The 24,211-nt window shown below is 39.3% G+C and overlaps 1 protein-coding gene and 1 long non-coding RNA gene across 9 annotated transcripts in view; both read right to left on the bottom strand.

Annotated features, from left to right (window-relative positions):
- ZEB1 (zinc finger E-box binding homeobox 1) overlaps nucleotides 1-24,211 on the bottom strand; it is a 158,217-nt gene that overhangs the window by 132,388 nt on the left and 1,618 nt on the right. The window contains exon 1 of one of the 8 annotated variants that reach the window (XM_040988077.1): nucleotides 23,109-23,639. The exons of the other annotated variants lie outside the window; for them this stretch is intronic. Within the exon in view, the coding sequence (XP_040844011.1) occupies nucleotides 23,109-23,115 (7 nt within the window). The 5' untranslated portion in view covers nucleotides 23,116-23,639. Of the gene's footprint in view, nucleotides 1-23,108; nucleotides 23,640-24,211 lie in introns of those variants that run through there. 8 annotated transcript variants of the gene reach the window in all.
- On the bottom strand, nucleotides 18,901-23,101 carry LOC121161603. Its single transcript, XR_005884700.1, has 2 exons — nucleotides 20,254-23,101; nucleotides 18,901-20,157 (listed from the first exon to the last, which is right to left on the bottom strand). It is a non-coding gene; the product is annotated as an uncharacterized LOC121161603 (long non-coding RNA).

The following is a 24,211-nucleotide window of genomic DNA, read 5'->3' as shown; positions in this document are numbered from 1 at the left end:
ATGTGGAAAAATGTTTTACTTACTCTACAAAATACATCAAAATATCTCTGCACAATTTGCTGCTGTCTTCCTTCAAAGCTCCATCTCTGTAATCACCTCAGAGTGGGAATCCAATACATTCCAAAAACTACAGATGAAACTTCAGCATCCTCATTACTAAAGCATGACTGTCACTCTCGGAATTGTTGAGGTTGTTAGAAATGGCCTCCTTCTACCAAAGCTTTCACTTGTCCTCAGTAAACCTTGTCTGACGTTAGTCCCGTGAAAAAGGCTGCATCAGCAGCAGCATGGCCTGACACCATTGAATGTGTACGATTGTCCTTTTAGGAGAGAAATGGAATTTCTGATGTATATAAATTAACAAGATATATTAAGTCCCTTTAACAAAACACAGAAAAGCAGATAAAATGGCAATGAGAAAGCTCATGTTTTTCATAATGAGGGTTTTTTTTTTCAATTTTAGTTGACATTTCATTACTCTCTTCAATAAATCATTGGCTGTCAGATTTACAAAGACATAATAACTGAAACCATTAAAATGCCATTCCACCTTAACGAAAAATACCTAGCTCTGTTTATATTTTAATTCTTTGCTAAAAATTACGAAGCCAATTTAAGATATATTGATAAAGAAAACTGCTGAAATATCCAAGAAGGTACTGTTTTACTCAAATAAATATTAAATTCACATCATTCTACTTTTAGAATCTAAGGTTTTCACATATAGTCTTTCGCTATTCTCTATAAACTTACAATCCAGTTACTAGAAATAACCATGACGTTGAAAAACTCTAGTTAGCAGGACACTGTTCTTCATGTTTGTGAAGAGTTAAGTCTTTTACACAAGGCACTGAATAGAGAAAATTTTTCTTCTGAAACAAAGCAGATGCAGTGCAGTGAGTCAATCATAAAGTAAACTACTAGTTCTTCTGCCAGATGGTCCGCTAGAATCTCCTTACAGCTTCATCATAACTGTTTACCCTTTTAACCAACTGAACTCAGGAAGAAATTGCAGCTTCTGTTTCAAAACAGTCCTATGATCTAAACAGAATTCTGTGACTTCTGAGGTTCTCATCTCTTTCTAGAAAACAAAGCAGACCAGACGGATTCTGAGTGTCTCTTTCACTTGACCATTTTCTATTTCACTGTCTCTAACTCTTTTTCAAAGGAGACAAGGCACCAGAGTGACAGCATTTTCACCTTCTCTGCATTTGTTACGCTCTCCTAACATTGTCGATGTCTCTTTTTAAATCTAGAAGAGTTCATTTCTCTTAAGAAAATGAATGAAGCTACTTCTGCCCATTCTCTCTTTCGACTAGTGGTTGCTAACTTCACCTAACAGGCTTCCTAGCAGATCCCTAATGCAGGAGTTCTATTCTAATGGAGTTAACATTTGGTTTGGTTTTGTCATCATTGCAAACATCAAGACTTCTGCAAAACAATTTTGTACGGCCAGACAACTTGGCATTTTAAATTCATATTCACCATCTTTGCTAAAAGCTGTGGCACACTGAAGGAAGAAATATTCTCAGGTTATGTCAGTCTACTTTCTTGTCACTAGACAACTGTGAGAGATACTAATGTTTCAATTTTATATAGACATTAACTAATTTTCTTTTTTAGAAAAGTAGGAGAGAGGGAGAGGTAGAGAAGGGAGGGAGGGAGAGAGAGGAAGAGGGGGAAAGGGTGAGAGAGAGGGAGAGATAGAGGGTGTGAGAGAGAGAGGAATAGAAACAGGGAAAAGGTGAGAGAGGGAGAGGTAAGGGGGAGAGGGAGGGGCGGGAGAGGGAGGGAGGGAGAGAAAGAGGAAGAGAGAAAAAAAAGCAGAGACAGAATGAGAATAATAAATGAATCTTCCATCTGCTTGTTTACGCCCCCAAACACCGTCAAATGAGCTAGGCTGGGCTAGGCTGAAGCCAGAAGCAGGAAATATTTCTCTGTGGCTGGCAGGGATGTAACCACTGAAAGCATGCCCTGCTGCCTCCCAGGGTGCACAACACCAGGAGGCTGGAATGAGGAACCGAGCTGGTACTGGAACCCAGGCACTCTACTGAGATGAACAGGTCCCTTTGTGTAAAAGGACAACCTACAAACAGCTCAGCAGAATGTATTATACTATGGGATATAAACCCCACAAAAAATTTGTTTTCATTTCTCACAGTGTATACTATAATCATTAGCTAAATGGAACTATTAATAAGCAGAGTGATTTAAGAACCGTATAAATGGAGTCTAATCAACAAAAATGTTGAGTACATAAATGTTCCGGGGGAAATGCCCAGGTGTTTGGATATTTAACATGCTACTTTAGACCTATTTCCCCAGTTCCTTTTCCTTCCTCTACAATCGTTAAATCAGATGAGTCTTCTAGCAGAAAACTTATATGAGCCAAATGTAATCATCAAGACAAATCTTTAAATATTTTGACTTTCTCTATTTTCTCAACTAAAAGTTACTGGGCATCTCTTATGTAATAATTTTCAGTAATTTGGATTTCAAACTAAGATTTTTACTAAGTCTATTAAAACATCATGTTTTAATCACTAAATTACAGATTTAGCAAAACAAACAAAAAAATACATCTCATTTTACAACTGCAGCTCAAAACAATTCAAAATGTTTTGGTTTTGAAATGAAGCAAGAGGGCCAGCATTGTGACACAGCAGGTAAAGCTGCAACCTGCAGTCATGTATGGGTGTTGGTTTGTGTCCTCGCTGTTCCTAGCTTCCTGTTAAAGGCCTGGAAAGAGCAGTGGGAAGACACCCCAAGTACCTGGGCCCCCATAACTCACATGGGAGACCAGGAAGAGGTTCCTGCCTTTGGAGAGTCCCAGTTCTACCTGTCATAGTCATTTGGGGAGTGAACTAGTAGATGGAAGGCTTCTTGTTCTTTAACTCTATTTTTAAAATAAATACATACATTTTTTAAGTAGTCATGTTGAAGTTAGCAAAAATTTTCCCACAAGCTGAGTGGGAAAGGTACTGAACAGAATGCTTTTCTTCTTGAAAAAAAGAAAAAAAAGCACATGGGATAATGAACAAACTGTAAATGTAACCAGTATTTTTTTTTTGTCAGAGGTATCCTATAACATCTTAAATATTCACAACTACTAGCAGTTGTAATAAACTGTACCTACTAAGGAAAGTCTAGCAAGCCAAAGCACATAATCATATTCCTAATTTTGAAACAGAATGTATGAACCTACATTGGAAGGATTAAAACAATATCTGGGCCTGGCATGCTGGCCCAACTGCTAAACCCTCCTGCGTGTCCCAGGATCCCATATAGGCACCAGTTCATATTCTAGTTGCTCCACTTCCCATCTAGCTCCCAGCCTGTGGCCTGGGAAAGCAGTAGAGGATAGCCCAGAGCCTTGGGAATTTGCACCTGCATGGGAGTCCTCAAAGAAGCTCCTGGCTACTTGTTTCAGTTGGCTCAGCTCCAACCACTGTGGCCACTTGGGGAGTGAAACAGAGGACAGAGATCTTTCTTTGCATTTCCTTCTCTGTATAAATCTTTCTAATAAAAAAAGTCTTAGTTTTCATTACTAAGAAATTAAAACTCAAGGGGTCAGCACAGTGGCGTATCAAGCTAATGTTCCACCTGTTTGTGGCCTGGGGAAGTAATGTAGGATAGTTTAAGTCCTGGGGCCTCTTCTACCACGTGGAAGATCCAAAGCAGACTTCTAGCTCTAGGCTTCAGATTGGCTCAGCTCCTGCCACTTGCAGACATTTGTGGAGTGAACCAGCAGATGGAATTTCTCTCTCTCTCCTTCTCTCTGTAAAATCTATCTTTCATATAAAAATAAAGTCTTCTAAAAAAATTAAGACATTAGCATTACACACTTAGGTTTATATCTAAGTGGCTACTTTTATTTCATATTTAAGCTAATGAGTCGTCGAAATTATCAGATTTGCAATAACTATGCAGAAAAATATATTTTAATGTGAATTTATGTAAATATTTTATACTTGCATTTTACTTGCACTTTACATCAAGTATTTTATAAGTTGTGAAAATTCCTAGATTTACATGAGAACTATTCAGTGTTTTAACATGTATTTATACAAACATGAAACAAACAACTGAGAACAATATAATCTAGTTTTGATTGGTCAATGAAAAATAAGATACTTCCACATATCTTGTCCATAGTTGTACCACAGTATGCCCACTATATAACAGAGGTAGTGGAATCAAATGAGAACCACAAATAGCAGCCAAGGCAACCATTTGGTCCATTAGTGTATGGAAATCACCAGGACCCAGTAACATTGCTGAAGAACGTACAGGGAAGACGGGTGAGTTCTTTGACACTTGGATTGGGCTTTCTACTCACAAAGACCTTTGCCTATTTCTCTCTCCAACAATCCTCAAGAACAGGAAAACATAAATGTGGTGATTTGGCCATGATGACCCCAAGTTGTTTTGTTTTCCCTTAAAACATTCAGTAAAAAGAAACTGTTGTTAAAACAAATTCTGATTTCACAAGCATTAAGGTTTACAAAAAAAAAATGTGATGAAATGAAACCATACTTGGGATATTCATGTGTTCTGTGTCAGACATCACTTAACTGCATTCCAACTAGCACTTAAAATGGGCAGAGCACATTTTAAGTGAAAAACTCACGAGTACATTTCTGAAGGCACCTTTGAGCATCATCTTCTCCAGCCTTTTAACTGCTAAGGTTTTATGACATCGTTTTATTCATTTTCAATGTCCTCAAAACAACTCATACGGTGATACTAATCTTTAGAAAAGATGTACACAATACAAAAGGCAAACATGATCATACAACCACAAATGAACATTTCTATACAGTGACTCCTATGCTTTCTGAGGGTATGATAATAATAAAATCTTAAATTTAGTACAAATTACTCGATTTTTCTAGTCCTCTGAAGGAAAACACTTAAGATACAAATTGCCATCAAAATATTGAGAATATATGAGAAGAAATCAGAGCCTTTTGATGAATATGAAAAATCCTATTGAATAATCTTAAAAAAACAAAATAATATTAATTAGGTTATCAAAATAGCCAGGAAATGATCAATTTAAAGTGTAACTGCAATTCAGGATTAAAATTAATTGTACTTTTACTGTGATATAATGCAGAAAGGAAGTTTTCAAAAGCGTCTAGAACAAAAGCATTCAAACAGAGATGTGGGGGCAGGGAGGGTAAAAGGGTCAGCAAGGGACCTGGGAACAAACAGCATGCACTGGGCAGTGCCCAAATATTTAGGAGAGCCAGTGTACTCTGTTTATTCCATTCTTGGGATATCTGCAACAAAGAGATATATTTGGAATTCATACCTTAAGTACAGCTGGTATATCAAGCTAAGATTCAAGTTTTGTTACTAACATCCCGAGTATTTTTGAAGCTGTGCAACAAGCTTAAGGAGGAGGGTGTGATCAATTCTATGCAGCCAGCCAGCCAGAGCTCACCTTCACCGGGAGTTAGAACTGAGACTCAAAGCAGGAAAAACAACACTCATTTCCACTCTGCATGTCCAATTGCATCGCCTCATTTATTGACAACTGCATCACAATCTTCCTCTCTGCCCTATTTTTATAATCTCAGGAGTTTTTAGTACTAAAATAGATAACAGAACTTCAATAATAACTTCTCCCTACTCGACCCCACTCCTAACTGGAAAAAAAAAAAAAAGCCCACAAACTCCAACACTCCCTTTTTCCTCTTTACATCATTCATACCTTCATTTTCACTTCTCTTATGTACATCTCCCACTCACCCAAAGTTCCTGACCCTGACAGTCCTGGAGTCAGTTTTCTGTAATGGCTGTATCGCCACATGGATGGGTAAAATACTTAATTTATTTGATTACCCAGTTTGCACACCTGTAAAATGGGAATAACATTATATAACTCATGCTCACTCATTTATTCCACAAGTATTTGGGCCCACTGCATGTGGCAGGTGAGAGAATACAATAATTAGCAACACACACCTCTCTTACTCTAGCAGCATTCCTATTCTAGAACATTCTTCAACAATAGTTATGAAAATTAAATGTGCAGGCCCGGCACGATGGCGCAGTGGTTAAGGTCCTCGCCTTGCACACCCAGGATCCCATATGGGTGCCGGTTCTAATCCCGGCGGCCCTGCTTCCCATCCAGCTCCCTGCCTGTGGCCTGGGAAAGCAGTTGAGGACGGCCCAAAGCCTTGGGACCCTGCACCCGCGTGAGAGACCTGGAGGAGGATCTGGGCTCCTGGCTTCGGACTGATGCAGCACCAGCCATTGCAGTCACTTGGGGAGTGAATCATAGGATGGAAGATATTTCTGTCTCTCCTCCTCTCTGTATATCTGACTTTGCAATTTAAAAAAAAAATCTTAAAAAAAAAAAGAAAATTAAATGTGCTTAAATGTGGAAGGAACAACGTGCGGCACATTCTAGGCAACTTGACCTCTCTTTAACAACTTAGTTTCCCTAACTCACGACTTTCACGTGCCAGGCTGCCAAAACCTCATTCCTGGATTAATACTACCTACTGATCCCGCCTTCCCTTAGGGAATCACAACCATGAAGCTGTGCTCCATTTTTGAGGATGTGTGCTCTAGTCTCAGTGGGATTCTCAGGCTGTCACAGGATGCCTTCATTTATTGTGGGGTTTATCTTCTAAACCCTACCTGAACCACTGATGCTCCACAAGATCCTGTTCCCTGTGCTTCTGTTAAACACTGATTTATTTTTATTGGAAAAGCAGAGTTACAGAGAGAAGAGAGACAGGGAGAGATCCTCCATCTGTTGGTCTACTCCCTAAATGGCCGCAATGGCTGGAGCTGAGCCAACCCGAAGACAGGAACCTGGTCCAGGTCTCCCACATGGATGCAGGGTCTGAAGAACTTGAGCCATCCTCCACTGCATTCCCAGACCATAATCGGGAAATTGGATCTGAAGTAGAGTAGCAGGGACTTGAACTGGTGTCCATATGGAATGCAAACTCCATGGCACTTAGTTTGATCATCCTTGTTCTGCGTTTTTCTCCTCAACTCCCAAATGTTCCCTAAGCTGTAACATAGTTTCAATCATCTCTTAGAAACTGACACAGTTTCAAACTTGAGTTTCTAGCCCAGACTACTATTTATACACCACAGCATCAGAATCAAAAGACCATTGCTAGGGCTCTTGTTGTCCAACAGTGGGCTGAGTCACTGTTTACAATTCTGGCATCACATATGGGAGAACCAGTTTGAGTCCTGATTGCTCCATTTTCACCACAGTCCCCTAATAATACACGATGATGATGCCTCAAGTACGGTGGGCCCTGCCACCCACGTGGGAGACCCGCATGGAATTACTGGCTCCTGATTATTTCACCCATTTGGAAAGAGATCCAACTGATGGAAGTGTGCTCGCTCGCTCGCTCACTCTCAGTCAGACACACACATTCACTCACCAAAAAAAAAAAAAAAAAGTAAATCACCATGTAAGACCTCTGATTAGTTATCTTACAACTCAAAATATTCAAAATTGATTTTCATATATATGAACTCCTGCTTGGTATCATCACCTCTCACTCAGTCACCCTTGTGGGAGATTCTGGAATGAATCCTATCAAAAATGTTTACAGTCTGAAATGTTGGCTTCTCCATTTGCATTTCCAGTACACACCCGCAACAGTTCTAACCAGGCTATCTACTTTCCAAAAGACCTCCACATCTCCAATCTTCACATCACTATTCTACTTAATGTACAATCCTTCATTAATTTCCTAGGGCATAGACTAAGCCACTAAACAGGGCATATAAAAACCTCCCAAAGGGCCCGGCGCAGTGGCCTAGTGGCTACAGTCCTTGCCTTGCAAGTACTGGGATTTCATATAGGCACCAGTTCTAATTCTGGCAGTCTCGCTTTCCATTCAGCTCTCTGCTTGTGGCCTGGGAAAGCAGTGGAGGATGGCCCAAAGCCTTGGGATCCTGCACCCCCATGGGAGACCCAGATGACCAAGACCCAGGCTCTTGGCTTCGGATTGGTGCAGCACCAGCCATGGCGGTCACTTGGGGAGTGAATCATAGGAAGGAAGATTTCCCTCTTTGTCTTTCCCCCTCTCTGTATATCTGACTTTGAAATAAAAAAATATAAAATAAATCTTTAAAAAGAAAAACCTTCCAATGTGGTGATTCCATCTTCCTCCAGCCCTCTCATCATTCTCTCCCTGATTTTCTTATTTTTTGTACTTCCACCAACACAAATCTACTTGTTTCTCATCCATGTATCGTGGCTCCTGTTCTGTGGGTTGCTCCTCTGTCCCCTTTTCTATTTTATTGCCTCAATTAACTAATTCTATCAATCAGATTCATTCAAATCTATCAAACCCCCCTATCTCTCCCTTTCCCCCTATTTTCCATCTAGACATTGTCCTTTTAAGTAAACTTTGCTATTCTTTCCTATTATTGTGCCACTCCATTCAACAAAAATTAGACATATATATTGCTATAGTTTACCATATATATGGTTTGAAGTCTATCACAAAAGAAAAAGTTAACAATTTATAAAATGTGTGTCTCTGGGGAAAATATGGCTAAGCCACTGCTTGGGACTGCCTACCTGATACGTTAGAGTGTTCAGCACTAAGCCCTGCCTCTGCATCAAATCCAGTTTCCTGTTAACACATACTTGGGAGATGGAAGGTGACAGCACAAATGCCTGGGCCTCTGAAAGCTGTATGGGAGACCAGATGGAGTACTGGCTTCTGGATTCAGTGTAGAGGACACCCGGTTACGGCGGCCACCTGGGGAGTGAACAAGTGGAAGGAGGAAGATGGCTCCTTCCGTTCCTCTCCTCCCCCTTTTTCTAAAGACCTTCTCTCCCCTCCTCTGGTGTTCTGCCTTTCAGATAAATAAGACATACATTTTAAAAATACATCCCCAAATGTTCTGACATCAAGATAGATACTCTGTGTCAAAAATGCACTTGGTAGGAAGAGGGCCTGACACAATGGACGATATTAACTATTAATACTCATTTAACTATTTCTGAAAGGGAAATTTCAACAAAAAATACCTATGGTCTCAACATTTAATGAATATAAATGAATTAAGGAGTCACAGCAGTTTGCATTAATTTAAAGATACAATTGAGAAATGTCCCTTAGCCATATATAAAAATTTATAATATGCAGTATTTTTTTTAACTTCTAGAATTATAAATCTTTTTCATGTTCCTCACAAGTTTTTTGTAACGGAAGTAATATCACTTCTCGGCCTTTTGGCTAAGATCAAGTGTAGCGTAACAGAAATAATTTGGAAATTAATGTGTAAATTTCCAAGCAAACAAAATTATATTGTTACCTATATCTAAGTTAATCACATAGTAAACTGTGTGATGCCAATCTATCAAAATTTATAAAACTATCTGATTACAATATGACCGGTTATGCAAAAAATGTTCCTTATGATTTAAAGTATTGCTGTGGATGTTGGATTCCATGTTCTATCTATATCAAATACCACAAGCTTTTAAACCTTTTATTAAAACCTACTATTGATTTTTCCTGTTATTGAGAGATTATATCAAACAACCTAAAATGATAAAAAAAAATTATCTGTCTCTTTTATGGTCCTACTTTTTTTGCTTTATGTATTTTGTAAGCATTTTATCAAGTACATTCAGATTCAAAATTTTATCTTGTTTTTATCAATTAATGACTCTCTATAGAACAATTTTTGGGCACAAAGATAATTCCATTTGGTATAAATAAACCCATATAATCTTTCTATTGGTTAATACAATCAGGTAGCTACTCTTTGCTGTTTCATTTCTTCCTCTGCATTGCTCTCCTTCTTTTTAAGGCTGAACTTCTCCCCGTATTCGATTTCCCTCTTCTACTAATTTGGAAGCAATGCTCCTTCTACATTTTTATTCTTTATCTTAGAAATTTTAATGAGCACAGGTAACTTTCCAAAGTTTTCCAACTAATAAGCCATTCTACCTGCCTCCCAACGCTTACGCAGTATTTGTCTATATCCACTCCAGTTACCATGTCTTGTGCTTTATCCCTTTTATTCCTTTTGTATCTCAGACCTTCATCTGCCTACCACTTTCCTTCTCTGTGAAAATGTGGCCATCAGAAACAGAGACTACAGCGACAAGGTGCATGTTCACTGCTGCTGTGTGCACTACTGTGTTCACACTAAATACAGAGAGCAACACCTAGGCCAGATGCAGCTCAGGTGGAAGAGAACGGGATAGGGATTAATGTCATCACCAACAGTTAAGATAGCTGGCACCTTGCTTCCTTTCTCACACGTTTAACATCCTGCCAAAGGACAGACTGTCAAGATCTGCCTTAGAGTCTGACACTATTGTTTGAAGCTGGCACAGTAAGAATCCATATGAATCTATTTTGAGGAAAATAAAGTTGATAATATTCCCTTTCAAAGATGATAAGCTTGACTTGGTGAAAGCTAAAAACATAATTTTTCCAGCAATCAGTTTCACTCTTGTCACACATAAGTTAAACATACAGATTGCTGTGGTAAGATAAAAGAGAATACTAAACAAAGTGAGGTTAGTTCTTTTTTTTTTAAGTTTTGTTTTAAAAACATACACTGTAAAATAGCACAGAAGGCACAAAAGGCCCTAAGGAATTATATATTGGGTTATATATTGAAGTAATATCATGTGAGATATTCAGGAAACTAGTGCACAAGACAAGGCATTAACTTTTACACAAGAATTATTAAAGATTGAAATATGATAGAGTATATTTTCTTAGTAGTTTTTTTAAAGGTACTGGTTTTAATCTACCTTTTAGCACACAGCAAAACTTACCCCCCAAAATGCCTGAATTTCTTATTTGCCAAGAAAAAAACTATACCAGGCCTGAAATTACATTTCCAATGATAATCATTAAAGTAAAGTAAAGCTTTACTGTATTTGGAATCACAAAGTTCAGAAGATGCCTGTTATGTTTCCAAACAAGCAGTAAAATATACGGCTCACTTACGAGGCTCATTTATCATTGACAAGTAGATACTGGACCATGCCAGCTTAAAGAATGGTAATAATAATATAATTATGTTTTATTAAATATCCATGATAGAGAACTAACACCAAAGTAGAATAAAAGGGTCAAAAGACTGAACCCTATACAGACCATTAATGAATGCCAAAAACAACCCAGAAAATCACCTAGTAATAAACAAATACAGAGTGCTTTACATTTTTGGAGAATCATAATTAAGGGCAGTAGAACAATCCTCTTCTATAGAACTGTAAATACACAACACATTTCTTTGGGCTATAATTTACTGGTTTGGAAAGAAAAAAACCTAAAACACACAATTACTCATGAGTGCGCAAAACAGAGAAACGTATGCCGATTGGGTGCAGAGACTGCACCCACCAGCTCGAACCTAGGGTGATGGATGTTTCTAGTAAAGTCAGCCTTTCACTGACAGGAAAGATGCTACTGGGTGACAGTGATGCTGCTGGCAGTACCACTTCAAAGCATGACTCACTCCTCTAGCCTTTTGAAAAAGATAAGCAAACCTCAGGAAAAGCGGGATGCATCAGATTTTGCCCTTAAAATTTCTTTTGTGGGTAAAGCAGACACAGGTATTTTTCAATTCTTAGTCATATTAACAATTCATGCAAACACACAAAAAATAAAGACTTAAACATACTCATGTCACTCCCTGCTTTAACTGGTAATTCCCCATCATTTCCAAGAAAAAGTCCAAAAAGTCTCTTCTCTAACTATCCCTCCCTTCACCCTATGTAGTCGTGGCAAAGATTACTTGTGCATGTGTGTATGTATGTGTGTGTGAGGTGGACATGTGTGTATGTGTGGTGTGGTGTGGGGGTGTGGTGTTTGTGTGTGTGGTGGACGTGTGTGTGGTATTTATGTGTGGTATGTGGGTGTGGTGGATGTGTGTGTGTGCTGTGGGGTGTGTGTGGTGTTTGTGTGCGGTACGTGTGTGTGTGGAGTGTTTGTATGTGCTGATGTGTGTCTGTGTGGTGTGCGGTATGTTGATGCTATATCTTCTCACATAGCATTTCTCTGGTATGGAGCATTACTTTTTACACTTCAGCTAGCAGAATCCACATACATCCTTAGGACACTACTTAAGTAAGCGCTATCCACTCTACAGACAAGAAAAAGACAAATTATCAACTTGTACGCTGAAGATTTTATTTTCCCAGTTGTCTTCGCTTACTGTTCTATAAGCTCCTTAAACAAAGGTGCTGCATTTTCATCTTCATTCCGCCTTTAAACAAACTAAGGTCCAAAGAGACTTAATTACTTTAAAAGCTTTACATGCGAATTAATGGCAGTTTCAATATTTAAATCTAAGATTTTTTGATAAACAAATCAGATATCAGATTAGAAGGAATTATGCATTGATAACTAAAATATCTATGAACACAAGAGCATAAATGAGTGTAAAAAAAGTGAGAGCTTTAAGAAGATGAAAAATCAAGTTATTTATAATGGATTTTTAAGGAAAAGGAGATAAAAACAAACAGAAAACTCAAAAACAAGAATTACATGGGAAATCAATCCAATGATATCTACATCTTTTGGGAAATGAAAAAGTTACAAATAAATAAATCTATCTGTAATAATTTATCAAAGTCCAAAGTAACTAAAAATTATGTCTTTAGTTGTAATGAGGTGAAAGGTAAAACATAAATCAATAAGATCAAGTATTTATGCCAAAGATATCTCATAATGAACTCAAGTTGAATGGTAGATTTAAACAAAACTCTCCATGTAAATATGAAAGCTATAGAACATGAAGAATTTAAAGTGCTAAACTCAATCAGTAATACAGGGAATTAAGAGACTGATGACAAGCACATTTTTGCTTTACCATACCCATTCTCTGCAGGGACCTTTCAAACAGCAGACTTAGTGAAGTATGTCTCAGTGAACAAAATGTGTCACAGACACAAACTCCTGACAAGGTACCACAGAAGCACTCCTTAAAAATAGCTTAGGACCTGGAGAGCTCAGAGCTAAATCTTGGCCTAGCAAGCGCTGGGATCCCATGTGGGTGCTGGTTTGTGTCCCAGCTACATTCTAGCTGCTCTACTTCCCATCCAGCTCCTTGCTTATGGCTTGGGAAAGTAGTACAGGATGGTTCAAAGCCTTGGCTCCCATGTGGGGGGACCCTGCACCCATGTGGGAGACCCTGAAGAAGCTCCTGGCTCCTGGTTTTGGATCGGTTCAGCTTCAGCAGTCGCAGTCAATTGGGAAGTGAACCAGAGGACAAAAGATCTTCTTATTTCTGTATATCCATTTCTCTGTAAATCTGCCTTTCCAATAAAAATAAATGAATTTTTTTTAAAAAAAATAGGTTAAAATCAGAGGAAAGAGTTTGTGTTTCCTTACAATATTGAGAATTAGTTTTCAATTGTACCCCAAAAAAGAACTACATCCAAATTCTCATACTAAATTTTGATGAGTTAAAATTAAGATTAGGCTTTTGTCCCTTAAAAATTGCAGAAGCCTGAGGCAGTATTGTAGTTGAAAACAAAAACAGAACATGAACAAAAATTAAGGTAATGGACTAGTAAAAAAGTGAGAGAAAAAATCTTCAACTTGGAACTGAGCAAAGATTTCTTAGGACACAAAAAGCATAAAGTCTAAAAAGAATAAAATTATAAGCTGAACTTTATTATCAACATTTAAAAATCTTTGGCATCTTAAAGATACATGAAAATTTAAATATAAGCCATATAAAGGGAGAATATTCCAAATGCCAGTGTCCATATAAAACTTGAATTCTGAATGTACAGCAAACTTTTCTACAATAAAAGGATAAGAAACCTGAATAAAAATGGAAAAATATTTGGACACAAATGGCCAATTTTTTCAGGCATCATTAGTCATCAGTGAATTCCAAAGTGATAGTGCCACATACCCACTAGAATAGCTAAAATGAAAAACAAGGACACGAATTTGTGAAAATGTGGCACAACTAAAGTTCCTGTTTTGCTAATAGAAACTTTAAAAAACTACAGCTGTTTTACTTTGACAATTTCTTACAAGGTAAATATATACTTAATATATTTTGGTGCAGCAATTTTACCGCTAAGAAATGTACCCAACAGAAATGTAACCTTATGTCCACATAAAAATCTGTATGGGAATGTTCGCAGAGGCTTTATTAGTTATAGCAAAGAACCAGAAATAAATAGGTCCATTTTAAGTGAACAGCTGTACAAATTGTGGTATAGGTACACCATGCAATACAACTCAGCACCACCAAAGACATGCACTTCTGATACTGTGAATCTGAACATGATGCTGAGCCAAAAAGGCCGACTATGACACATACTGTACAATTCCATTTCCATGAAACTAGAAACAATGAATCTGATCTCTGATGAGCAAAAGCAGACACTGGCTTCTCAGAGCCAGAGGAGGAGAAGATTGGCTATTGATTCAGACTGCGTGCAAGGCAACTTCAGTTGGGGCAAGGAAAATGTTCAGCATCTTGACCATCATTCAGTTTACAGGCACACACACATGTTCAAAACACATCAGAATGTAGATGCACAACGGGTGACCCCTGTGTGCAAATTATACCTCAATAAAGTTTGTTAAATAGTAGACTTACTGAAGATTATTAAAGTTTATTAAACAACAGACTTACATATACACTTACATGGTACTGTTTTCAAGACTGCCCTTTCCTATATCATGGGATAAGTAACATTTTCCTAAATACACTCCCCTCCAAACAGAGGTACAAAAACCTGTGTGCTCCATATTTTTAGGCTATTTAAACATGAACTGCAGTTCCATTTTCTTGGGCTTGGACTGTTTGATTCATGCAGCAAACAATGGGACATTATTCTTGAAGTCCTTGTGACTACTGTTCATAAAGTGGTGTTCCGCACATAAAACAGCTTCAGAATATACAAGAGTCCTTAGAAAGGTTCATGGAAATTAAATTAAAAGATAGGTTTCATTTTGGTGCAAAATACTTCCAAAATCCATATATAATCTTTTCATAATATACACTGCTATCAACTTTTTAAAAAAGATTCACTCATTTTTTTATTTGAAAGGCAGAGCAGCAGAGAAGGGAGAAGGAGAGAAAGGTCAATCTTGGATCCACTATTTCATGCCCCAAAATGGTGACAATGGTTAGAGCTGTGCCAGGCTGAAACCAGGAGCCTCAGACTCCCTTGGGAACTCCCGCATGCATGGCTGGGGACCAAACATTTGTACTATGCTCTACTGCTTTCCCAGGCACACTAGCAGAGAACTAGATGGGAAGTGGAGCAGCTGGGACTTAGACTCATGTTAGCATTTGAAATCCTGGTGTCAAAAGCTCAACCCACTGCCATGCTTGCCATCAACTTAATAAAGTGCCTTCTTATTGCAAGCCTATTGATTTGACAAATGCACATAATTATGGCCAGATAATGGAGTTAAACAATGTTTATAAAGTCAAAGCTACAGAAAACAATGAACATAATTTATAGCAACATCCTTTTAGATAGTAACTCTCATTAGTTAGACTTAATATTGGACAAGAGGATAAGAATTTGTTAGCTTAAAACAGGTACCAAGCACAACGGCTCATGTATGTCATTGAACCTTGCCAACTCTTGATATTCTGCCCTGCCAGACTTACACATGGGGGAGATCAGGGACAGGGGGATTCAGCAATCTGACACAGCTTTACAATCACAAAATCAACCCAAGCTTACTCATTCTATTTGTTTCCTGTAGGAAAGAAACACTGTTTCAACAGGTGAACCCCACCTAACACGCAAAACCTAAGTATGAAGGCCAAAGCTATGAAATAAATGAAAATTGAAGAAAATACCTTAGTAATCTGAGGGCTAGGAATGCTGACAGACACCTATGCATTAAAATATGGTGATTGACGCGCCATGAATTTACCAGATGACAGACACATTGAGGATTATTATCTTGAGTACACAGGAATCCTGGGATATTAACAAGAAGACATGAAAACCCAACCAAAATATGGGCAAAAGGTATGAACATGCCAGATATGGAAGGAAAATCTAGGTGGCTAGTCAGAATACGAAGAAATTATCAACTTCCCTGTTACGTAAATGGAAAAACATAAAGCAGCCACTAGATTACAGTTAACAGCTGTCAAATTAGTGGAATGTAGGATGTAATATAGTTTTTGAAGGCTGGCAAAGCTGGAAGAAATCAGAAATTCTTATACATTTCTGATGAACACAAGATTGGTGTTGCCATTTTAAAACTAGTCAGTAGAACTTAGTGATGTTAAAGATGTGTCCAGAACACCACAGCTACATATAATTTGCCACCCCAGAAAAACATTTTCATGATCACCAACAATATATAGAAGGATGTTTATTACTGAGTTATCTGCATTTAAAAAGTTGGAGTCAATTCAGACATTCATCATTATGAGAACTGATGAGGGTTTTGTGCTAGCTGGGCAAATAAAACACAAAAACAGAAGCAATGAGCCACACATATTTTCAGCAGCACCAACACAGATCCCAAACCATGCTGGAAGAAATCAGATACAGCAAAGCAGCATTCATGAAAATGCGGAACACACAAAGAACAAAGTTAATAAGACTATTACACAACCAAAAACATATATAAGATTACTTCCAAAGCAGAAAATTGAACTAAAACATAAGTTTAATCTGTTTAGAAATTTTTTTGAAATGCAAGCACAGTTTCTATTTTATTTTGTTTTTAAAGTAATACATCTTTGTTTTTTCATGAACTTTTCCCTACAAATATCCTTGCATGAAACACATCAGATTGGGCATATGTGAGAGGTAGGAAAGAAACAGGGAAGGGCATTAAGGATGAAGATAATGACTAAAAAGTCCAATCCAAATGAAAGAATGCCTCTGATACTAAACTAACTATGTATTTATAGTCACAACAACTACTTAAGCTGATGGATCTTTGCAGCTGTATTAGAAATCCTTTCCTGTGAAAAGACTGAATATCCCACACATTTTGGTTTTAACTATAATCAATGTGAAAGTCATGGCATGTTATTCTTGTTCATTAATGGTCGAATGAAAGGGACACAGAGCTAGGAATCCGGAAAGTTGTGACCCAGTCCAAGCCAATCAGTAATGGAACCCTGACCGTCATCTGATCTCCTGCAATCTGTTGGCTTCTCTGCAACACTGGCTTTGCGTTATTCTCTTCCAAACCCTTCCAGCTCCAGAATTAATTCACTGTGTTTTCTGAATATGTTTTCATATAAAATTATTTTCTATCTACTCCAACTCCTCTCTCCCATGTACCACCCTCCCCAAGGGGGAAAAAAAAGAAAAAAAAATAAGAGATTTGGTAAAATGATGGAGCAACAGGAATGAACAGACACTTGGTTTTAGGGCAGAAGAAAGAGAACCTTAAGGAGATGCAGTGCTTTCTCCCAGCTACTTCAGTACCTAAGGCAGAGCCAGGGTAACTGGAGCCCAGGATCAGAGCATGTGCATTTTGCAGGATTCCGTGTCACAGCATCTCCTGGCATTATCCGTTCCCCCACCCCATCCCCCCTGCCGAGAAAGCACATTCAAGTCTCTTCTGAAGTTTCTACTTTATGAAAAACAATTCATGTATGTCATCTTATCTGTATTGGTTTCCAGAAAAGATAATCATTTACATTAAAAATCTATAATTTCAAGAAAACACTTTTTTTCATCACCAAACTAGTTACATTCAAGCATGATCCACTTTACAGAAGTTCTAAGCATTTGGATAGAAATGTGAAGAAACATTTTTAAGAAGAGGGCAAGTGCTCGGTTTAGGGACTGAGAAGCCCACTTTTCACACGCAGGGTGTCTGGGTTTGATTCCCCGCTGTAATTCCTCAGACTCTAGCTTCCTGCCAATGTACTCTGGGAGGCAGATGGCTCAAGTGATTGGATTCCTCCATGACAGACCAACATTAAGCTCCCAGCTGCTGGCACTGAGTTCTAACCCACCTGTTGCTGGGTTTTGGGGAAAGAACCAACAGATGGAAGCTTTAAAAAAACAAATAAAAATGGCAAATGAATGTAAACATTTGAAACTAGAATATTTTGAAAGCCAAAACAAAGAACTGTCAATACTGAATGCATTAAAATGATAAATAGACATTATTTGCAGTTATATCCTCTACTCATATTTAACTGTAAGTTTGGGTGGGAAGGGGAAGAAAAGAAGAGGGGTGGAAATTTGCAGCACAGCAAGTTACTGCAAAAGAAAAAGTGCTTCTAGTTATATTATAAAATGTTCTATGAACAACCGTGATTTCAAGATGTCTATATTAGTTATGAGGAGAAGTAGATATAGGACTTCCCCTATATTCACAGTCTGTCTTCCATAGTTTCAGCTAACCACAATCAGTTGTGGTCCAAAAGATATTACATGGAAAATTCTAGAAACACACAATTCATAAGTTTTAAAGTAATTTTTATTATAATTACACTATTTTATTATAATTACATTACTATCTGTTTTTGTTTATCTCTTCTACCATGCCTAATTTAAAGATTTAGCTCTACTTATATGAAAGGTAGAGTTACAGAGAAAGAGGTCTTTCATCTCCCTAAATAGTAATTTTTCCTGGTCTCCCATGTGGGAGGGGGCGCATGCACTTAGGCCATCCTTTGATACTTTCCCAGATGCACTCATCTCAGGAGAAGCAGAGCAGCCAGGACTCAGACTGGTGCACACATGAGATGCCTGCTCTACAGGTGGTAGCTTAACCTACTAAACCACAAAAATTACATGTTAAATTTTGAAACAGGTATAAGTGTACAGGGGGAGAAAAGAGTCTACATGTATGTTACATGTATGCTACAGTTCAATACTATTCAAGGTTTCCAACATCTACAATGTAAAAAATTCATCTCCCCATGAGTAAGGAGGAGCTACTACATAGTCAAACACTACAGGAAGAGATTCTAGTCAATGCTCGGCCTGGTATATAAGGCATAGCTCACAAGATTCCATCACCTGGTAGTGGCAGGCTATCTTGGTTGGAGTTTACTCTATGATATTCGCACAATAACAAAATCACCTAACGGCGCATTTCTCAGGACACAAAACTCAGAATGTGCTCAGCAATGGATGGCTGGATATAGACAGATAAACACAATCTATATATACAGAGAATGCTATTAAACCATAAAAGGCTGCTGGAAGAAATGAGAAAATTTACTTTTTAGAAAATAAACAATAACAACAACAAAAACGAATAAAGTTTCATGGCCCTAACTAACTACAAATATATATTTGATTTAGCTTAACCCACCTCCTTCAAGGTGAAAATTCAGACATAACCAAGACATACTGAAATTTTTTATGTAGTAAAACTGATGTTCTAAGAATCCCTCATTTAGGAATACAACACTCAAAATACTACCAGCCAAAAGGAATACTATCTCCTATGGAAACACCTACATAAAGGCCAGATTATTAAGTGCAGATCTCCACGATCAATGTATCATCACTTCATAAAAACTGAAGTGCAGCAGCTAAAGCACAGTTAGCTTGTTTCGTGACAGATGTCTGTTTATACTAGCATGTTCCAAATGAACTTTTCACTAGGGCTGATACAAAACTTTATCCTACTGCATGTGCATCAGTTTATACAACATTTTATCTCATGCTTAGTTAAGTGATGATTTAGTTATTGCTATATGATTATAAAAGTATTTTACATTTCTATTTTACCATGTTTATTGATCTGCACAACTTAATTAGCTTTATTTTCATAAAGAAATTCTTCCAAAAATGCACTTTCATTTATTCTATATCTTTACTAGAAATGAAGAAGATACGTGTTCCCATAGATTGGTGGTCATGCTACAAATAATCCTTTTTAAAATCTAAACACTGCTTCATGAAGCCCTCTCACTTCTCTCTGACTTTTGGCTCACTGTCTTCCAGTGCCTACGTGCTGTTCCTCCTCCTCCATTACAACTCAATACAGGTAGTGAACAGGAGCTAACAGTGTAATTCCACATGATACTACGTCCATATTCACATCTGACTCTAATTACATGCAGACAAGTGATTCACACAGCGAAAGCAAGAAAGTGGGAGTGGGGTGGAGGTGATGGCATAGCAAAATAAAGCACAACTATGACCAAAAATGATGCTGTTATTTAAAAACATCATTTCCAATTCAACAAAAGTTTCTCACCATATGCGCCAAAGTACTAAACTCACAAACACAAGAGGATATGGAATTTCAAAAATACTGGATACTAGCAAAAAAAAAAAACAGTGATTACATACTTCATATGCTTTTGCATAGGGTTACTTAACGGGCGATTGGTGCTTCCAGGTTGTAACAAAGTTCTGTTCCACGCACCACGTATGTCAGGACTGTGTGATAAAGTCCCACAGCACATGACAAAATAAGTGAATCACATCTGTTTACTACTGAGCTCTCAGATGCTACAGAACATCAAATTACAGCAGTAGCTGTTAGGAAATGAAACACTGTATTTAGTCATACTGGAAGAACCCTGACATTTGGAAATGAGAAACTCACACAGGCTCACCTGATAATTCAGGTACGTCCTACTCATTTTGAGATAAACAGTGTAACTCCTTCATTATGGTAACAGGATCGGTGCATTTATTGAGACATGCTTGAAAGTAATTAGAGAAATAAGTATTTCTAAACTTCAATCCAATGAAAGTCTTAAAGTTTGTAGTCATGTTAACATAATTACATGCACAGTAGATAAAAAGACATCACTAAACACACTGAGCCCAGTGCACATTATTTTTATACAAAATTCATATAATTTCAAGTGTAGACAGAGCTAGTGGAACTTGGGCTTTCTTTGAAAGCAAGCACACAAGCAATAAATCATAGCAGCTTTTCACTGCATTAAAAAAATCCTGAAGCAAACAGAATTCTATTCCATAACTTAGACATGGGAAATTTAAATTTATATACTTGACTCTGAACTGAGAGGACAGGGAGGGCCACTGGCAGGAAAAAGACTTAAATGGGAAAGAAAAACTAAAATCTAAAAATCACTAGCATCTGAGCGGCTGCTAGTTGCTTGACGTTTTAACAGTTGTATTCCAACCCATCTATAGTATTGTCTACATACTAATTATCGAAAGTACTTGCAAAGTATAATTGACCAATTAACCACACTTAACCATGTATGTTTTTAAATCTAAATGTTTCAGGGATGCTACTATGAATAAAAAGGGTATGTAAAAGTATAATAAAAGCACAAAATTAACGTCATCATTTATTCTACCCCAAATCTAAACACACATACACGTTTTTAAAAAGGGGGGATGTAATTGTCTAAAGCAAGAATGAATCAGTAACAATCTCAATTCAAGACAAAGTTCAAACCAACCAAATTACTCAAACTAAAATATTCTTATTTCTAGTCTCAGCAAACTAGAAAAAGCTCATGCCTAATTCACCTAGGGTTACTTCTACATGACAATAAAAGACTAAGAAATAATCTGTAGGTCCCAGCCAACACAGAAGGGATGTGGGAACAGGGTAAGGCACAGGTGGGGAGAGGGTGAGACATACACACACACACACACACACACACACACACACACACACACAGACACTTAGTATGGTGCTACACCAATAACCATTTTTGTTAGCATCCTCTACTGGTGGTTTGCAAAGACAGCAAGGCAAAATGGTGCTAGTGACAAAAAGATATGTACCTGCTATATTCCAGGACAAGTCAAGAGAATTAATCAGCATGTGGCATAACCTGTAGTGGCTAGAGTGGATCACCCCCTCCTGCCCCCCTCCAGAGGAAGAACAATGAGAAAAACACATTACACAGGAAAGTGGAAAATGAGAAGAGATGGATTTTCAAAATGCAGCAAAGCAGTCAATTATAATTATAACTGGCAACAATCGGTTTAAGTTGCTCTACGGTCTCCCCTTTGTAGATGACTGACATCACTCCCATCAAGGCGCCCCACGCAAGGGCTGACGCTTCGGCCCAACCTTTTGGTGGTATTTCAATTGACGTATCCTTGTCGAGTTTCTGTTACCTGATACTCCCCTGTAAATATGCTAGCCTGCAGATATATTGCAGAAAGGAAATGAAAATGTTTTACTGAAGGCTTAGCAGTAAAATCTGCATGCTTTATTTCACAATGAATAAACTGCTCTTTACATAAAAATAACAAAGTATCTGTGTGAGACCATCTCCCAGAATATACCTCACTTCTCTCCTCATCCAAAGGACCTATGGCTTAGCACCGCACTCCCCACCCCCAGGTAATCCTTCTCAATATCCGTCTGCAACTTAAATATGACTGCATTACCAAGAATGATCAACCGGCACCTAGCCCGAGGTTTCACAACACAATGGCATAGAAGTTCGTTTTTTTTTTTTTTTTTTTAATTCGCAAAATACAAGGTGAAATCAAATAACATGGCTGTACTGGTCAGCAACGAATGAACGAACGAACCGCATCTGTGAGGAAAGCAGGAATACAAGGACAGAGCCAAAAGTGATGAAAATGGAAGATACCTGGAGTAGCACAGGGCTCTCTCGGAAACACCTTTTGTTTTCTGAGAGTAATGCACACTGCAGGAGAGACGTTTCTGGGCTTGACAGCCCCAAATCTGTTTTTTCTCACATGAAAACACAAAGGGAAAACACTGACAGCAAGCCAGGTCAATAAATCCCTCCCTGGAGAAGGAGAGCTGCAGACAGGGGAGGGCAGACACGCATGCAGGAGAAAACTACACACCATCTTTTTTTTTTTTTTCTACCTGCACAAGTTGCCATTTGCTGCAGCGACCAAGGACCTCTTTTTTTTCCCTGTTGATTCCGAGTCCCTTCCCGGATGGCTTTTCTCATCACCTAAGTCATCTGTTGACAGTTCCTCACGAGGGTGAGATTCCCATCACGGAGTCTCCCATCCCTTCCCTGCGCAGGTAAACATGTTTACAGCCACCGCACAGGCGGCTGCGTGCTGCACACTCGTGTGTCACACACATGTCGTCAGCAATCCAGAAAAGCCCCCTCCTGGCTCGGCCCCCAAACCTGTTTTTATGTATTCATTTATTTATTTATTTTGCCAATCAGGTGGGAAAAGAAGCAAACGGGCCCTTTCGGAGCCGACTTACCTTTCATAAAAGCCACCTCAGCGGCGAGAGAACACGCAGTTCTCGACACTACCACAGGAAATTAGCATCGCCGCCGGCGCCCAGGCCGCCTTCCTGGCCGTGACAAGTCATCATCGCTCCACCCCGAGCCGCCCCGAACGCACGCACCTTCCGAGCCCACGAGCGAGCGCGCCACGCGGCTCGGGTCCTGTGTGCGGCCACGGGGCAGGAGGACGTGTGCACCACGCCATGGACCCTCCAGCCCCGGCCGCAACGGCTGCGTGTCTGCTTCTCCACAGGAAACCCCGCACGCGCGCGCGCACGCATACACACACACACACACACACACTCACACACACACACAATCGGCTCCGGCCCGGAAAGGTTACAAAACCTGGCGTGTGGGCACCCGGGAGGGGCAGGGGATCAGGGACTGCAGGGTGCGGGGGTGGCATGGGGGCAGCACGCGCCTTTTCCCTCAGACACCCAGGTCCTCGTGTTTTTGTTTGTGTTTGTTTTTTTCTTTTCTTTTCTACACAGCACCAAGATCCCGGTGGAGGTCGCATTCAATCCCTTCCTCAAACACACGCACACACATACACACCACCTCTCTCTGGGGATGGGGGGGGGGCGACTGCTTTTTTTTTCCTTTCTTTTTTTTTTTTTTCATTAAAAAATAAATAAAGAAGGCGGCAGAAGCCCTGGGCGGCCGGCGGGTCCGAGGCGAGCCGGCCCGCGGCACTCCTTATATAGCCGTGGGCGCCGCCGCCGCCCGCAGGGCCGTCGCCGCCCATTCTTCAGACAAACAGGTACCCAAGGAGGGGGGCGCACCGACGGCCTGGGGGGCGCCCGCGCACCCCCACCCCACCCAGCCTCCACAGGAACTGTCCAGACAATACCACGCGGCAGACAGCTGGGCGAGCGGCTGCCCCCCGCCCCCACCTCAGCCACCACCTCCACGGCCTCCACGGCCCCCCAGAAACCGGGAACTTGCAGCTTCTCCCCAAAGTGGAACGGGGCGACTGCCGCGCCGAACAGCCCCCCGCTGTGGCCGCTGCCACCACCACATGTTCGGGTCCCTCTCTCAACTCCCACAACATGCCAGGCCAGAGGGGTATGTGTCT

This window comes from Ochotona curzoniae, unplaced genomic scaffold (genome assembly GCF_017591425.1).
Source record: "Ochotona curzoniae isolate NIBS_2020 unplaced genomic scaffold, NIBS_Ocur_1.0 contig_4797, whole genome shotgun sequence".
Classification (NCBI taxonomy): Eukaryota; Metazoa; Chordata; class Mammalia; order Lagomorpha; family Ochotonidae; genus Ochotona; species Ochotona curzoniae.
This window is presented reverse-complemented; position numbering and strand designations above follow the sequence as displayed.